Genomic DNA, 18,891 nt, shown 5'->3' on the forward strand with positions numbered 1-18,891 from the left:
CATCTTCACACCCCCATCCATCTTGTCCTAGACCATAAACTTATCAAAATTCTTGGTAACATGCGACCATTATGCTCGTATGGAGCATCCTACCTCGAATGTGAATGAGACCCTGGATGCACTCACTGTTTTAATGACGCAGCCAGCAGGCTCTCAGGTCTCTCTCTGGGCCTGGACTACAGGGAATGTAAAAGCCTCCAATTGTAAGGCGTCATAAATGTACTTACAAATGCTGCCGAATAATTATCAATAATAACTCCTACTAATTAATAATACCTAAGATCTATTTGCACATATGTTGCATGAATGTACCCTGAAAATCACTTTTGTGAATTTGTGATTTTGTGAATTATAAATATTTTGTGGCTCCAGAATTTACATAATAACAAGTTGCCTCAGTTTGTCTGTGTCTTAATTTGAAATTGTGATTATGTACAATGTAACATGTATCAAACTGACAATCGGTGGCACAAAACCATCTCCAATCTATTACGCCACTGCTCCTCCAGTGCCCTTTGCTCTGACAGACGTTATTATGTTGATGGCTGCAAATGTGACGGCAGCAGACATCACATCAGCGTGCACCCAGCATATTCCTCGGCCTGAGCTGCTGGCAATTAGTAGAACACAAGTGTGTCAGGCACGAGGTGTGGTGTAGGACTCAAGTGCCGAGGCAGCGCGAGGCAGGAATTAGTTTATGAGGTTTTAATAAGGACAGCGTGGTCAGACAGGCAAAAAGTCAGTACACAAGTGGTAAAGATGATGGCAGCAGTGCAGACTGGGGTCAATACACGCTATGCTGAGTCCAAAACCAGAATGGAGGGAGCAGACAAGGCCAAGATAAAGAAGGTGTCACAGTTCACGTCACATAGTCAAGTTTCTCACTCATTTCCGTTTTTTTTTTTGTACCACTTCCTGTTCAGTGCCCATGTTTTCAGTTCCAGTTTTACCTCCGGTTTTAGTTGACTCACCTGTGTCCTGTTAGTAATTACTCACATGCTACCTATCCAGCCATCATCATCACTCTGCATTTAAGCACCAGCTCTAGCCCTGCCCAGTTGCCAGATTGTTTGTCCATCCACCCGTGACGACTCTCCAGCGTCTCCCTGTAAATTCATCGTGTACCATTTCCTGCCTGCTGTCTTAACCGTGTCTTTGCCTTGTCCCCTTCTGTACCTTCGCTGGAGTTTTCTGGTTGTGCTGTGTATTGACCCTTGCCTGCCTGACTACGAGTTCTATTAAACTTTCTTGATCACGTGGCTCTGTCTCCGCTGTGCAGGTCCGTTACCTAGAGCGCCGTGACAACAGGAAGGACTTAGTGGTGATGACGCTGGAGAGTTGACAGAGGTACGTGGACAAACAACCTGGCAATGGGCAATGGCAGAGCCGGTGCTTAAATACTAGACGTGATGAATAATAGGAAACAGCTGAAGCGGCCACGTGACTGAACGTAAAGATAAACAGCTACATGAACAGGAACTAAACAGGAAGTGGACAAAATAAAACAGAAACTACACAATGGTTCTGGATTTGTGACAAAGTGTGCGTAGAGTTGAACCATCTCGTTTAGACGTCATGCGTCTGACATGCTGACGTCCATGTTGTCGGTAGTTTTCCGTCAGGCCAGGACGTGTTTGTGGCCACGCGACCACAGCGGCTTCCCTCTGTGTCGCTGTGTTGAGGGTGCGAACCTACTGCCTGGCGTTTCCTGTGGTTAGTCTACTTGTTTCCTTCCTTCGCATCATGTTTGCTCTATACGTGACTGCTGCTGTACTGCACGTCATGATATTTTGGTGGATGTCTCTCTGTACGTCACAATCACCAGTAGTGTGTATGAACCCCCCTCTTAATACTGATACCTGATTGGCTTTTACATGTGGACACTTAAATTGCTACAGGCCTCTTACAGCTCAATTTGGAGTTTTCCATATTTGGCACTGATGTATTGAATGGTAGAGATTCATATTTCTAATGGTCAGCTCAAACTTCAGGGTGAACACTATACCACAGTAGCCTGATAGATACACAGTATCTACATCTCTGCACCTCACTCACCAAAATCCCTTAGAGTCAGTTATACTCCAGCTCTAAATGGTATCAAACATAAGATTTGAATAATAGAGTAATTCAGTTGGAATGAGGCTTTCACGAGCAGCACGTCAGCAGCAGCAGCCGTCTCTTTGTGCTTTATGTGTAACAGAGAAGCGTTGCTCTCTCCTCGAGCTCTCTCAGCCCCAAGGAGAGACTTTCCCTTCCTGGAGATTAGGATTAGAGCCACACTAAGTCTGACTGAGCACCGCAGAACAGCTCTTACTCCGCGTGTCTGTGGGGGTGTGTTTTTGTGCTCTTTGTGTGTGCGCGCACAAAAAAAATCATGCACATAAGAAGATGTCATCGGTGATGGAGCGTCTGTGTGAAATGAGTCTAAATCAGTCCAAGTGCGGAAGCGGCGGAGGAGCATATTTGAAGAGGCTGTGTGTGTTGTACACCTACAGTATGGCTCTGGTTCAAAGAGCCCAGGAGTGTGATGAACGTGGGCGTGCAGGAGACTGTGTTTGGATTTGTGCGCGCGCCTCAGTTAGACGCCGCTCGAGTGGAAGCGGCAGAGAGAGTTTGACAAGGACGCTGCACGAGAGGTCACGTGTGTATGCAAATGAGTTGAAAAGCAGGAGAGAGGAAGTCTGTGCTCAGACAGTATTAGCTGGGTGTGAGTGCGTGTGTTTCCCTGTAAGAGCCGCAGCTAAGGAAAAGGAGGGAGATTAGGAGAGAGCGGTGAGGACTGTTCCCGCTCCTCTTTAAATCTGCTCATTTCATCCCAGCGCACTGAAACTATGCAGGTCCTGAGTGGAAAAGTGACTTCTGCCAGTCACCTGTGAGCTTTTACAGATATTGACACCTTTACTTTGAACATATGTTTTTTTTCTGCTTTAGTCGCACTCAGCACTAAGAGCTGTTGAACCTTTTACTGAGGCACTCGACTACTGGAGAGCCATGATCATTCACTTCAGCCGTTGGAGTGAGCAACCTGGACACTTAATGGCTCATCACCCTCAGGCAACCAAAGCCACCAGAATGACTCAGACTCAAAGTGGAATTACATGCTATTAAGTCAGATGTATTATTTATAGTAGCATGGGATGTCACACATATTAGTGGGAACTACATTTAAGTACATCAAGGACAGTGTACACTTTATTTATTGCATTGTTTGTTCAAACTGAGCTGGAGAAATAAAGCAATACAACAACTGGTTTTGCTGATGAATGAAATTACTTGTTTGGTGTGAACAAACGAACTGTTTATTAATAAAACTGAATTAACAACAATAATTTCAAACTCCTAGTTGCATGGAGTAATGTTGCTTTTAATGCTATTGTAAACATTACCTCTTATTCATTATGATGTATCATCAGCACCAATGTGTCACTATGGCAACAACAACTTTGCTCTTTGCTGTAAAGTCTCTCCAACTGTGTGTGTGTGTGTGTGTGTGTGTGTGTGTGTGTGTGTGTGTGTGTGTGTGTGTGTGTGTGTGTGTGTGTGTGTGATCTAGCTGCTATCTGTCCCCAGGAAATACGCAGAGCACATCCTATGACACTGACAGCAAGCCTGCACAAGCACTCAGCTCACCTCCACACAACAACTCAACCAGACCTTGAGTCAGGAAATAGAAGCATGAACTCCGATGGACACTGACAATAACACCCCATTCATTTCTTCCATTGCTCACTAACTCTATTGTTTTGAAAGTGATGTTTCCTAAATGCTAAAGGGCTTCTAGTTTTCCATTTAGTAGTTTCATTATAGCAGTATCTTTTATCCATAAATACTGGGTTTAATAAGCATTTCAGCAACACCTTCCTCATAAAAAATACTTATTTACAAGAATAGATGTAAAACAAGTTTGTGTACTTCCCCATAATGTTCATGTGGCCTTGGGGTTTGTGAACTGCATAAAGGTATGACATAAGCAAAAGAGACTGAAGTAGACTGGGACTATTCTGGAATTCTTCCTCTCTCTGTCTAGTTCACTTCACTTATTTCCCTACAATCTTTTTGTCTTCACTTATTTTTCCAGTGCCCTTTTGCTGTTTCCACCCAGCACCTTTCTCTTCCCTCGTCATCGTTCTCTCTCCTTCTCCCTGCTTCTCACACTCGTGTTCTATCCAAATGTTACTCCACAAAAGACAAAAAGAAGATGATGGGATATATTATGGGATGGGATATTTTTCATCTATGTTCCAAAGCACAGGAGTCACACAGTGATGCCAGTATCACACTCACCGTAAACATGAGCTGACATCCTCCCAGTATGTAATCCAAAAAGGTGTAGTCCCTTGTTATCTAGAGACACACAAGCCACAACATAGGATCATGTTAGGAAAAAGAACACTTTCTGCATGTGATTCAATCCAATAGACTAATGCCGGCTCAAAATAAGACCCGTGAGTAGCTGAAGAGGAAATGACAACAGCTCAGACACCACCAGTGGAGCACAAACGATCATGTCTGAAGACAATTTCTAGTCCAAATACAATAAATATATTTAGTGGATGTTACCGTCATTAGTCTAATCCCCGTTGGCAGCCAACAAATACAATTAATGTATTAGGAGTCTGTGCCTGTGTATCTGTGCAAAGCACTAGTCGTGATTTTGTGTCAAAGAAAGGAGAAAAAAAATCTATTATGGCGGCTTATGATATGCACACAGTGATAATAGGCATTTAAAAACCAAGTGTTCCAGCGTAATGTGTCCTCTGTGGGGCTCAAGTCATCTGCGCTAATTAGCTATTCAGAGTTATGAACGCCCCCTTACAAGTGTGTCAGCTGATCAAAACTCCGTGGAGACGGATCGTTATGAGGCGATGCGGTGTGAGGACACGCTGTTTGAGTTAAGCTAGACGCTATACCGGCAACCCTTACGAGGATAAGGTGAGAAACACTCCCCTGGCGGCAGCTCAGCTCCTGACACACAGCTCACACCGTTTAGGAATATAACGTCTTAGACTGGATCTAATGTGACAAAAATCTAACGTTGAATGAGCCTCATTTTCCTCTTTTAAAAACTCTCCACTCACTATGTTTGTATTTACAGTATATGAATAGTTTCCAGGGACGTAGTGACAGTGGATCCTATCAGGGTTGCGTTGAGGAGCAGAACCTACAGTACGAGGAGTTAGGGGTTCACGTCCCTACCTGGAGGGACTGTTGCCACATTTCTAAGTCTAGGCCACTTACATTTGGGCTCTGTGCCACTCCCCCACTGCCAAACAGGGGCACTCTGATCGACCTTCCTGCTCCCTGCTGTAGCCGCTTGCCAAATCTCCCTTATCATTTGGCCCAATCTAGGGGGAAGTCTTGACATTCAGGGGCCTTGTGATCAGAGGAGGAACCAGGGCTCCCCGAGCCACCTGCAAACATTCAGCATCCAGCCACTTTGGGTGACACACTTGCAACAGCAGGACTGCAGCACACAATGAATGGAAAGAATAGAACGGAAGGAGCCGCTGACAGTGACAGTACGTCTGTCTGACCCAGAGAGGGAATGGGACAGCGGGGAACCCCTCAACTCAACTTCATTACATAGTAAAAGGGGTGCCTCCCTAAGTCTGAGGTGACATTTCATAGTTTATGAAAAATGTACCACATGTATAAAAGTTTAATAAGGGCTGAGTTACTCTGTATGTGGTCGGAAACATTTCTAGGAAATAAGAAATAGGTTTCAAGAGAAGCAGAGCTCAGACATGTCATTGAGCTTCATCCCACCTTGCACAATTTGACAATGATAATTCCAGAGTTTTTATAATTCTTCTTCTTCTTCTGTTTCTTGGGGTTGATGCATTCAAACTCCACCTGGAGAGACAGACACAAAGCACAAAAGCCTGTGAAGCTTCTTCATCCAGTTCCTGTTGATCCCAAAGGTTCTGCTTAGAAACGGAAGACGCCTTTTGGAGGGAAGGTGGAAGGTGAAATGTCCAGTTGTCAATGAACACAACCTTTGGCTTAAATGCAATAGAAATGTGTGGTCACACACGATTTGTGATACACACCCTGCAGACTTTACTGCCTGTGACAGGTAGCTCTAAATACCTCGCCGTGTAACTAAGGCTCAGCCAAAGGCTGTTTTACATCTCAAAAGCACCTTTCATTTCCTTAGCCTTCCTTCCACACAGCCCGTCTTCCTCCCTTTCCCCCAGCCTGCCTCTGTCTTCTTTGGCTTGGTATTCCGTGCCCCCCCATCCACCAACATCACATCATTACCACACATGAAGAGACTCAGTGGGAGAACAAGACACGAGGGTGCTCAGGCACAGGCACAAATGAACACAGACAGAAGACACACACACACTCCGCACGCACGCACGCACGCACGCACACACACTGCTACTAATGAATAAACAATGTTTGAATCCCTGTATTTCACCAGAACAAAAACGCTAAAGTGAAAAGACTAAATCTCCAATAGTATTTACTGGCAGCTCCAACTGGATCTGTGCTGTCATTATGTGCAAGAAATGCAACATTGGAAATCTGTGCAAGATTATTCCAGCTTTATTGTTGGTAGATGTGACTATATGCCTTTAAACTGCAAATTAGCCATTAAATCGTATCCTGGCTGCAGGACACGATTCTCTCTTTACATCTTTACATACTGCTCTGAATTGACTGGAGAAAGAAATGGTTCAGTGGTTTAGAGCCAAATGCCATAGCCCTCATACAACGCCTGAAGCCCTGAATGATGTACTCTACGCTAATGATTCACATCACACACATTTAACATTTGATAAGAAACAAATCGAACTGGCGTTTACCTCCAGCGAGTTCTGTGCTTCGCTCATCTTGGCAACGCTTGTTTGAAACTCTCCTATGAAATCGTGGCCGCCGTCATTATCGTAGTCATAACACAGGACCTGTGATTGTGCAGAACATAACACATTATGACCAGTGAACATTTTAACATTTGCTGGAGTGACAAATGAATGGAAAAAGACTGAAGGTTTGACTGCTACAGTTCATCCACCCCTCACTAACACACTTTTCTATTAGTACAGTAGATTTGTCCTGTCATACAAGTACGGATGTGTTTTCCACAGTGTTTTGACTTCAATTGCTTTGGTCCTTTTTGCAAAGAAGATCAGTTTCACAACTGAACTTACGGTAATTGCTTGACTGCTAAAGGTAATAAGTAAATGTACACTTATTTTGTATCAATTACAGTTTTTGATAAAAACAAACTCCAAAAACTTTTGAAACATTAAAAAGTACCAGACTTTCATCAAGACCACATCCAATCTATTAATATAATCTATTATATAAGTACAGTATCATTCATGTTCTGGTGTTACTACTCTGTAAAGGGGACCTACTGTACCTGTAGCAGGGATAAGTGTTCTAGGGTTAAACTAAAACCAGGTTCATCTATTAAAAATAATGTGGTTATGTGGTCCATCATATAGAAAATAATTTAAAAAATATTACATAAAGTGGGTGTAAATGTCATGTACGGTCTGATTGTTTAGTAATGAATTAGAACCATTTTGACTAAATGAAAATGTAATACTTTATAAAAAACAGAAAGTAAAAGTACATGTACATGACATGTGATGTGATGTGATGATCCCAGTTCCCTCACTCTAAGTAACTTAGACAGGGTCTTTTTAACGCATACTGTATTTGCTGTATCACAGGCTTTGATACCAAAGAAGTCCGAGGTAAGGAGGATTTTTACAGCTTTGTTGAGAATGAACTAATGAGTTTTGTCAGTAAGTAAGTGATCAATGCAGTTAACTTCAAGCAATAAAACACTACTCTGCTTATTTAATTTGTGAAATGAGCCAAATTGGTTGAGAGAAACTATGATGTCACTTCTTCATTTTCACGTCTTCAGGGTTGGAGCGTTGTGACCCGATTCCCTCCTAATCCATTATAATTACATCTTCCAGAGATAAAAGAAGAAGAAAATCCATAAGAGCTGATAAGATAGAACTGTAACTACAGTACTAACCTTGATGTTTCTGTCCACATCCCCATTGCAGAGAGAAATGAGAGGCACAGTAAATGGCTTCCATGATGGATCTAGAGTGTTCTTAATGACCTGAAGTCACAAATCAGACACAGGTAAAAAATATACACATACAGAGTCATCATGCACTGTATTGGCAGCAACAGCAGACAAGTAGAAATCAGTTCTTGACTTTGTGTGCAAGGATCAGGCTGACAAGCTCGACCTTGATGGTAATAACAGGTTACAAGGAGCTTTGCTTCCCCACAGATACTTCACCTCTGTCCTGTGAACAAGCATCCATTTGCCGTCTTCTCCCTGTTTGTGAAACTCCAGGTAGGGGTCGGACTTCCCAAAGAAGTCCTGAGAGAAACACACACACACACACACACACACACACACACACACACACACACACACACACACACACACACACACACACACACACACACGTGTAAGCTCAGTCAGCGTGCACACATCACTGGAAATAAACATAAATTAATAAATGTACATGCTCATAAACTCTACCACTGCAGTCAACCCCATCAGCTGCTGGAGAAAGGTGACAGGTAACTGTGCTGCATGTTGTCTCTGTGGGCTTAGTTTGTGTGGCTACACTGTACGTGTGTGTGTGTGTGTGTGTGTGTGTGTGTGTGTGTGTGTGTGTGTGTGTGTGTGTGTGTGTGTGTGTGTGTGTGTGTACGGCCTACCTTCTTATCCAGTTTACGCCCACTCAAGGTCAAAGTGATGATTCTGTTGTCAGACAGCTCCTGGGCTGTTATCTAAAATAGCATAACAGCCTAACGTTAGCTGGAGCTAAACTACTGCCAACTATAAACATCAGCATCAGTAAGCAATGCTGGGAACTGTAGCCTCAGTAGCATTTCCACTGTGATCGATGAGCCCAATGATGAGCAATACAAAGAGAGCATGAAGCGTGAGGGGCAACACTTACCGTGATGGAGCCTTTGCCGGCCGGCTTCCCATTGGCTAAGATCAGAGGTCTGTGAAGTTTTTTATTTGACACAATCTACCAACACACAACACAGAGATACACAGACATGAGGTAAATCGCAGCAGTAAAGAAACAGACTGTACATGTACTGTAGGCTAGAACTGCTGGACATGGTCTGGCCTGCTCTAGAAGGGGAAGGGACTGCGTACCACCCCCAGCGTACAGATGAACTCTCCCAGGAAGTCGTGCTCGTACAGCTGCGAGGCACACTTGTCTTCATCAAACATAGCAAAGCGAAGCTTCTGGATCTCCTCAAAGTGGTAGTCCACCTGGAACTTCACTCCGAACACGGGGTTCAAGTTGTTCACGGCTGTTTCGGTGCGGCCCAGCTGGAAAACACGACACAAGGACAGAGGAAGGTTCAAACGGGACTAGTGGTGGATGTTTGAGCTGTTCAGCGTTGACACACACCGTCCTGCGAATATTTATCGACAATAAATGAAACCGGGCTAAGAACACGAACAGACTCAACAAACCTATCAGTAAAGCCAGCGACATTGTAGGGGTGGAGTTGGACAATTTAACAGTAGTGTCTAATAGGTTGTCTAAGCTACGAGGGATGTGTGAGAATGGTTCTCAACCTATGCACAACATCCTAGTGAAGCAAAGGAGCCAGATTCAGACTTCCAAGGATCACTACTAAATCAATCTTTATAACTCCTCCCTCTGAGATCGCTGTGACCAGACACCACCATTCATTCATAACCACATTGGTTTCTTATTTGTAACTTTTATACAGTATATGTATATGTTTTATTCTATTTCTATGTCTATACTGTATGTAAGATTTTTATACGGTCTGTTTTTACATGTGCAATTTCTTATCCTGCATGGACATGATAAAGTATTTCTATTCTATTCTATTTGTATTGTATTCTATTGTATTCTATTCTACTATAATGGAGCGGATACCTTGGTAAATAAAGTGTACTGAATACAGATGTTGGCTTTTACAGGCATAGGGCTAGCTCTATGGTTGTCACCTGCCTTTAGCAGCTGGAAGAGCTGGTCAGACTAAACTGTCTGTCTTCCTTCCTCATGGTTCTTCTCAGAAGCAGAGATCTCAATAAAAAAAACACACCATTAGCTCAAGCTGTTTGTTTGGCCACTAGTAAACCATTATGTTTCAAACGTCTAGGTTCTAACACTGTGTGTGACTGTGTCAATGCAGGTTTTGACTCCTCCACATCTACTCTGATATTTCTACACCAGCCAATTTATATCAGCAGCTAAGGACAAACACACACACACACACACACACACACACACACACACACACACACACACACACACACACACACACACACACACACACACACACACACACACACACACACACACACACACACACACACACACACACACACACAGTAAATACTTAAGAAACTCATTGTCCATTTTGATACAACTGCCTGTTATTTTGTGAGTCTTACTCACTCAATGAACACTTGCAAATGAACTCAGATCACTGATGCTACCTGTGTGGAGACAAACACCACATTCATTTGTATCTACCTTAACTAACATGCTAGATATAATAGCTCCAATGATATAATAACACAGCATCCACCATCCTAATTGTTAGCACCAACAATCAGCACAATCCAGTTTGACGGTACTGGTTTAAAGAGATGGCAGCATGAGCTACATGAGTGTGATGTCTCTCAGGCAGGTGTTTGGTCGACGTCCTGCTGTGGTGCTGTGTTCGTCCACCAGTAACCTGAAGCAGTGACCTGTCACTGCCTCTGATCTTCACTATGGTCAGACTACTTGCCCGTCTCATGCGCTCGGACTATTTGTGATTTCTTTTGACATTTTTGACATGACCTCTTGCTATATTATAAATTATAAAAAAAGACAGAAACTTCAGGGGGAAGTGTTTATCAGTTTAGACCAGCAGATGGACATTTGAACATGGTTCTGTGCATTTAAAACAACAAAAAAAAACATATACCTGTAAAATAAATTAATTTTACTTATGAACTGGGTTCAAAGAATCCAACCTGCAGTCTGTGCGGTTAGACATGGAGTTGGCTTGAGATTTGTCAACCAATACATGTATGTAAGTACTGTAGATAAGCAGCTGTACATGTGAACGGTGCCTCTCTATAAACGTGCTGTTGCCACTGATCTAAATTCTGCCATAGCAGCGTTACAGGTCGTGTGTAACTGTTAATAAACTGTTTTCCTTCCATTCAATGACAGAAGAATGATGCTGTTGTTGGTTTTCATATGTTGGAAGGCGTCTTTATATCAGTGCTGAGGTGTCACTGTGTAACAACAGCAAACAACCAGGGTTCAGGTGCCTCTGGTCCAAAAAAGGATTTTCTTTAATGTGCTGCCATAATCAATTTAAGCTTCTAGCATGGAATCACTGCTACATGGAAGTTATCCGAGGCTCATTCTTTTGCCAAGATTCAGGGTACAGCTTTAATTTCAATATCTGGATTATAGCCAATATTTATATTAATAATCGTGACTTTCAAAACATTCAGACTGTAAGTACAGATCCCATTTTAATGTGTCTAATAAATGCAGCAAGTGTTATATTCATAACACATATTCATTATATGCTCCTTATTACTGGGCTTCACGAGGCCATACTTTCCACCAGAATTCTGCTAAAGATGGATTTGTTAGCATCTTTCCAGTATGCGAAGAGAATCACACTGGATGTGAGTTCTCACTTGTTCAGTGATGCTGGCATATATCTGTGTCCACATCACGTGTCCAGATTAGCGTGAGGATTGTGAGTTTAGAGTGAGAAAAAAAAAACTACAGATTTTGGAAAAAAGCCCAGGCGCTGTGCTGAGGGTGTCCCATCGTTTCTATAGGTGGGAGTCCTGTGTCTTCTGTATTCTTCTGTCTTTCATTCTTTCTCAGTCTTTCATTTTCTATCTTTGCTCACATTCTCTCCGTCCCCTGTCACTAATTGCTCCCCTCTGTTTCTCTCATCTCCCTCTCTCACACCCTATTGGTCTCACACCCATATCTCACCCGTTCCCCTGATGGACCCAGCTGCCTCTCACACCTCCAGCTCACAAGACAGATGAAGACAGACAGAAAATGAGATAGAGAGTAAAGAAAACTGGCAACAGAATCGAGAAGAGAAGAGGAAAAAAGACAAAGCGAACAGGAGGGGATCAGAGAAAGTGAGAAAGCCACGAGAGAGAGAGAAACAGCAAGCTGTGGATAATATCCGATAAAAGGTTTGGGCCTCATTTCGCCTCCTCCATCATTCCCTCACTCCAGGAGCACTCAGCTTTTGTTTCCTTTCCCATTGCCATAGTAACCGTTGGCAATTTCACATCAGAGGCACATGCCCTGCTGACCAAAATCTAGCTACAACCCGAAGCGTTCGCCTACACACACACACACACACACACACACACACACACACACACACACACACACACACACACACACACACACACACACACACACACACACACACACACACACACACACACACACACAGCTCGCTTGCCCTGTTGACCAGCAACAGAAAAGCCTTGAGGCAGCTGCCTACACACACTGAAACTTTCCCATCCTGCCTTTAACTTAGTGCTCGACATTAAAACACATACACGGAGACATAGTGGTCGCAAGTGGAACGTGAGACAAACATAGCAGCGACTGAGTGAAAGACAGGAAGTAGCGTCACAGAGATTAGAAGATCTGGGTTTCTGCTCCCATATGTTCTGATACGTTCTCACGCTGTCAGGAAATGTGCACCGTTCATCAGGAATAGACACATTTCATCATATCTGATATATACAATTCTGAACATGAAAAGAATCACTTAGTGGGATCTGTGACACGTATACAGCGTTTTCTCTCCAGAGTCTATGTGAATGAGTGTGGTTGTTGTAACTACTGTGTGCCAGTGTTCTGTTGTTCCTAGAAGCTTCTTCCACATGACGTCTGTGACGTCTGAGCAAATGAGATGATCTCTTTTATACATTAACAAGCTTTAAAAGAAACAGGGAATTAATGATTGTTTCTTTCAAAACACCTGCCGTTGATCAGGTGCCGTAGGTTGAATGACTCCACTGGACTTCCAGCAACAATCCAGCATTTACAGTACATATACCAGATGACACACAGCAAAAGCCCCCAAACAACTGAGCTCGGAAACTTCCTTCGTGTCATGGCTTCAGTGCTTTGATGCATGAAAATCAGTCAGTTTCACCCGCTTCACATCTCTTCTCCATTTTACACGTGGTCTGTGAACTTCTGCACCCCTCTCTCGTCCCCCACACTCCATCCCTCTCTCGCTCCATCGCGCTTCCTCCACCCAGTTAAGGAGGAAGCCCGCACATTTAGTTCATGCTAGTGCTTTACGAAGAAAATAAAGATGTCGATCTAAATTCTTTGTAGTTAATAGCGGCCCATGGAAGCTTACAGTGACGTCTCTGCTGATCTACTGCTACAGAACCACCAAACCCTGCGAGCTCCTGCCGGTCCCAGCGTGTCAGGGCTCATGCCAGATGGTCAAGGCGTCACGACTGCGGCTCTGGCTTCACTCCTCCAAAGTCAGTGAACAATGAGCGCTCTTCTCGTCTTTGCTTTGCCAGAAGGGCTGGAGCGGTAAGCGCCATCTTGAAAAGTGCTTCCAACACTTATTCAAATCCTTCACCTTCCCTTTGATCTTTCATTTTGCAGTGTGTTTTAGCCTCCTCTCTCCACCTCCCTGGAGTTGGAACCCAGCGTGGTGGCGAAACGCTAATGCTTTCACTCCTGATGATCTCAGCGCTATCATCTCCCACATTGGGGCTTTTCTCACCAGTCTGTCAGTTTCACCCTCTTCTCATCTCTTCTTTATTTTACACCCGGTCTGTGAACCTTTGCACCCCTCTCTCGTCCCCCATACTCCATCCTTCTCTCGCTCCATCACGCTCACCTCCACCCAGTTGCCGTCCACTTCCTGGAAGAGAACGCAGAAGGGGTCCGACTTGGAGGCCACGTCGCGGTCGAGCAGACTGGCTGCGGTGACGGACAGCTCCACTCGAGTGACGCAGTGCTGAGGTCCAACACTTCGCTTCTGGCCCTCGGCGGTGGAGCCAAGAGTGTAGGCCATGGTCTGAGGTGGCACCGGATCACCCTGCAGGCAAGAAGAGGGTGGCGTGAAAACGGAGTCATGCAACATGAAACAGTTGTTGTTGTTTATCATTTTTTTCCTTTACCTTGAAATTGCATCTCTATAAATCATTCAGATCTTTGTTTAATCATTTTTGGACATTTCCAACTGCGATATTTTCTGTCTTTAAATATGTGTTTATTAAACACTCTAAAAATTGATGAGCTTCCTTTTCCTTTTACTGTAGGTCTTTTTGCCACTTTCACATACTGAAGGCATCAACTGTTCTGTTTTGTCTCATTATCTGTTTTCGTAGAGAATACACAGAACGCAATTCTCCTAATGTACTCTAAAACTATGGGATTGTTACAATGCAGAAGAGTCTGATGTTTCCTCTGTGGATCATGAATGAGTTTACATACAGCCTCAGCACTACAAACCTAAAAGACAATGCACAATCACAGCAGATAAAAAGTCCCACCATAATTACTAATAACTGGCAAAATATGCTCTCTACATATTTCAAAACAAGAACGTAAAATCCTCACTCTCTCATTTTCTGACATAATTCTTCTACCAAAAAACGACAAACTACGAATAAACATATAATGCAAAAAAATGATCACTTCACCCCGCAGAGTCAGCTGTTACATACATGATGATGACTGTTGTCCAGGGCAACCTGGAGTTTTACGTTAGCGCTCTTACGTAACTCCACAGGATCTCGTGTGTATTGTGTACAGTATGTCTCACACCATCAGCCGACACAAACATACACTGCTGCAAAACACCACTGCAAAGGGAAAATGTGATGCTGTGCATGCCTGTTACCAGGCAGATGGTGGATTAACCTCCAGAAACCAGTGGCGAACAGATCATCACGCAATAATGTCGCAAAACCTTAAAACCTCCTAACAACAGCAACAAATCAATTAAATTCAACCACTGTGTGGTTTTACTGCAGTTTAATTACATGAGCACAGAACGCAAGCTTCATCTAGCTGGGTGACCTGGCTGTGGATCACACACACACACACACACACACACACACACACACACACACACACACACACACACACACACACACACACACACACGTTGTGCCCTGAGCCCAGATCAAAGCCAGAACAAAACCTTCAAAATGGTGCAACATTTGGCAAGAGGCTGAAAAAAAACATCCAGACAAAAGGTACAATAAACACAATTAATGCAACTGTTTGTCTCTGTCATATTACCAACAATATCAAAAATTATTTCTGAGCATCATTCAGAGTCTCTGAAGCGCACGGTGTCTTGAGTCAGTAGAAATGGCTTTGTCCTCACAGTGGCATGCTAAAAGGATGCTGGCTGTTGCTAAGATACTAACTAATGTGTCATAACCAACGCGCGCCTCCCGTTCAGCTCCTGTGATGTCACGCTGGTAGTGATATACGGCGAAAATACCAGTGCAGCGTTCTCGTTCACTTCCATTCAGTTGATCACTCACACTGGATTTGTTAAGACAAGACAAGACTGAAACACTTTTACTCATTAATTCATTTCTTGTCATTTACTTTAGTGCCATAAAGCCAGCCTCCAGTAAACATCCGCCGCAGCCCCCAGCATCCCTCCAACAGTTGGATGTACAAGTACACAAAACATGGCGGCTCACGAAAGGAAACACATGACACTGATACAAGTAAAGGCCCACATGTGGCATGGCGTGCTCCGTGCAGCGGGCTGGAGTGACCCTGCTGAGGGCGTTCACACCTCAGTCACAGCGCGCATCCACGGCTCAGCCAGCTCTCTGCGGGGGGCAGAGCGGGAGCAGCGGGCGGAGGACGGGCTGAGTGTGGAGAGCAGCGCGGAGCCCGGCTCATGATGGGAACACACGGGTCATTAGGTCCAATTCTACCTGCTACGCGCCCCGGACCTCAGTAAACAGTAATTAGCGAGAGGTGTGTCAACTTTGAATGCCGAACAGCCAAACGGGTAAAACAGCAACTCTGCGCTTTATGTAACGTTAAACACGCGTGTGTTTATGTTTGTTGACGAGGTGTTCAGTATAATGCCACATACTTCCTTTTTCGTGTTAAACTCGAAAAACGTTTAATCTGTATCGTAATTTCCATCCAAGCAGTTACTGTCAAACGAACACAAGATGTTCTCACCTCAGTAACGCCAAACGTCGTCCAACTTCGTCGTCGCTTTTCAGGTGATAATTTCTAAAACTGCTTCCGACACTGAGGAGTTGGGGTAAAATGTGTGTTGTTGAAAAACGTCTAAAGCCACTTTTTCTACCAAAGAATGACACATGAACTTGCTGATGCCATTTTATCGCGCGTATCCTGGAAGGCGCAACAGTGTGAGCGCATAAATCATCCTCCTGCTGCTGCTGCGGCTGCTGAGACTACGTTTGTGCCCAGCGCCACTAACGGACGGACGAGTCAAGCTACAGACACAACGGAAGCTCAACAGGCACGCTTACAAAATAAAAGCGTCAAAGACAAGCGCTTCTGTTTGAACAACGTCTTTTGACAACAAAGCTACTCTACACTGCGTTATTATATAGATACTTGAGCGAGGTGTCTGAACGCTGTGTATTTAAACTAAAAACAGCTTCCGGGAGTCTGTGATAATAAACCAGTTAGCTTGTCATAATGAGAACGCGTAGCGCCTCCTTGTGGATAACATGTTTCACAACGCGCTTGACGTATCACAAATACACAAAGACAAGAATGTAAGTTGCAGTCACCTGCGCTTTATTTATGAGCTGATCATTATTATTGTACAGGAAGTAGAATGTTACATGATTCAATTAGAAAATGTTTAGATAATCAATGATTATCAGTAGTTTTTTTAATTTGACTTTGTTCTAGTGACTTTGTCATATTATGTTTCATGTGCAGTGTACATATATGACTGAAATGCAACAGAAGGGTTGTTTGATGGTTTAGTAAAGATTTGAATGATGATTATTCTAACATATGATTTCGCCCAAATGATTATTTGGGTATTAATGTTCTTTTCTTGTTTATTTTCCTGCCAAAGACTTAACTACATATTATGAGTTGAGTTAATAATCAATCAATTCATTTAATTAAAAAGGTACAAACTTCCCGGCATGCTTTGCTTTAAGACTTCTTGATACTCTTCGGTGCAAAGGAAACATTTATGATAGAACGTTATATCGGTATTTTAATAGTATTAATAATTGCGAGAATGTGAGAATTAAGAAGGACACCACCAAATCACTAGTTTGAGCATTTGTTAAATAAAGATATGATTCATTAAACAAAACAAAGAATACATAATGTGATGATTTTAAGCACATGCATACTAAGTATGTAACCTGGTTTTGTTCACTGAATCATACCAGGTTCTGCAATAATACATTTTGACCTGTTTGGTTTCACCTTGGCTAAAATCCTACATGTTTTAATGGAACAACATCACACAGTTTGAGTGCAACAGTAAGCCCACGTAACTCAGAACCCTGAAACCAAAGCTTCCATTCATGGTTACATGGTAAACAACAGGAACTGGAGACATTACGTCTTTTGAAAATAAACGATTAGAGACTAATACCTGAGAAACAAGTACCACCGACCATGACCACAAGAGGGCGCCCGGAGGACGTTCCTGAACGCTTGCTCCACTGGGTTTCAGCTTCACTGACAGGCACAGCTGGCTGTCAGCTGCTCATGTTGGCATACTTCCAAATGAAGAGCGTTTTGCTATTTGTAGCGGGACGGGTGCCACCCTAAACAACTAAGTATGTATCAGTATGTAATACTGCAATATGAAAATACAAAAAGAAAATCAAGACAATTATTTTTTATTATCAATACTCTGTGAATGAACAGAAATGATGTGATAAAGAGTGACCTGACCAGAAAAAGTCAAGTGTAGGTTTTAAGATACAAATAAACTTACAAATAAACCAAATGAACAAAAAACAGAACAAGAGAAAGTTCTGTTTTGCGAAGTTGCACTACTTTCTGAAATGAAAGTAACAAACAAAAAATATATTAGTAGTAACCTTTCAAACTGTAATTGTGTGGTTTCTCCCACTTTATTTAACTTGAGCTTGAATTAAAGATTAATAAATCAAAATAAATCTGAAATATCAGCAATAAATACGCAGGTTGGACAGAGACCACAACCTAAATGACAATAGGAGCAGACAGAGGATTTAATCCCTCAACTCTCCATGTACTGAGTTTGTGTAATGTTGTGTTTTCACCCATGTGGCCTCTGGTTATTGTAAACACTATTACAGTACAAACGACTCCATTTATCAGAGTCTGTTAATAAATAGGAAATATTTTATCAAAGGAAGACATACAGTACTGAAAATAATAGACTTCAACTCTGGCCTCAAGTTTTACTGTGGTTTGTGTTTGTATGTGTTTTGTGAAGGCTGAGGAGGAATTCAGAAAGAATAAATGAAATAAAAACACCTGAGTGTAGTTCACTTAATCATTACAATTCTATTAATTATTTCTTTTGGCACAATGCAAAGAATTTGAATGAAAAACTGGAACACACCGTTCTGAAAATGGAATGTGTTACTGAAACATTTCATCAACTATAATTCATGTGCTTTTATTAATATGTGCCAATATATATTTATATATATATATATTATATATCATATACATATATATATATAATATATATATATATATATATATCTATATATATATATATATATCTATATATCTATATATATCTATCTATCTATATATATCTATATATATATATATCTCTATCTATATATATATCTCTATATATATTATACATATATATATA

The 18,891-nt window shown here is 42.5% G+C and overlaps 1 protein-coding gene across 3 annotated transcripts in view; it reads right to left on the bottom strand.

The window, feature by feature from the left end:
* Nucleotides 1-16,519, bottom strand: part of cpne2 (copine II) — a 28,863-nt gene extending 12,344 nt beyond the window's left edge. Inside the window, exons 1-10 of one of the 3 annotated variants that reach the window (XM_029152991.3) lie at nucleotides 16,248-16,514; nucleotides 13,921-14,121; nucleotides 9,167-9,346; nucleotides 8,958-9,032; nucleotides 8,713-8,784; nucleotides 8,282-8,365; nucleotides 8,006-8,095; nucleotides 6,813-6,911; nucleotides 5,767-5,853; nucleotides 4,285-4,344 (exon numbers count right to left, since the gene is read on the bottom strand). In XM_029152991.3, the coding sequence (XP_029008824.1) occupies nucleotides 4,285-4,344; nucleotides 5,767-5,853; nucleotides 6,813-6,911; nucleotides 8,006-8,095; nucleotides 8,282-8,365; nucleotides 8,713-8,784; nucleotides 8,958-9,032; nucleotides 9,167-9,346; nucleotides 13,921-14,097 (924 nt within the window). In that variant the 5' untranslated portion in view covers nucleotides 14,098-14,121; nucleotides 16,248-16,514. Of the gene's footprint in view, nucleotides 1-4,284; nucleotides 4,345-5,766; nucleotides 5,854-6,812; nucleotides 6,912-8,005; nucleotides 8,096-8,281; nucleotides 8,366-8,712; nucleotides 8,785-8,957; nucleotides 9,033-9,166; nucleotides 9,347-13,920; nucleotides 14,122-16,247 lie in introns of all 3 variants that reach the window. The other 2 variants (XM_055509893.1, XM_029152992.3) reach the window with 2 other exon arrangements.
* Between the last annotated feature and the right edge of the window lie 2,372 nt (nucleotides 16,520-18,891).

This window comes from Betta splendens, chromosome 6, assembly GCF_900634795.4.
Source record: "Betta splendens chromosome 6, fBetSpl5.4, whole genome shotgun sequence".
In the NCBI taxonomy this organism is placed as follows: Eukaryota; Metazoa; Chordata; class Actinopteri; order Anabantiformes; family Osphronemidae; genus Betta; species Betta splendens.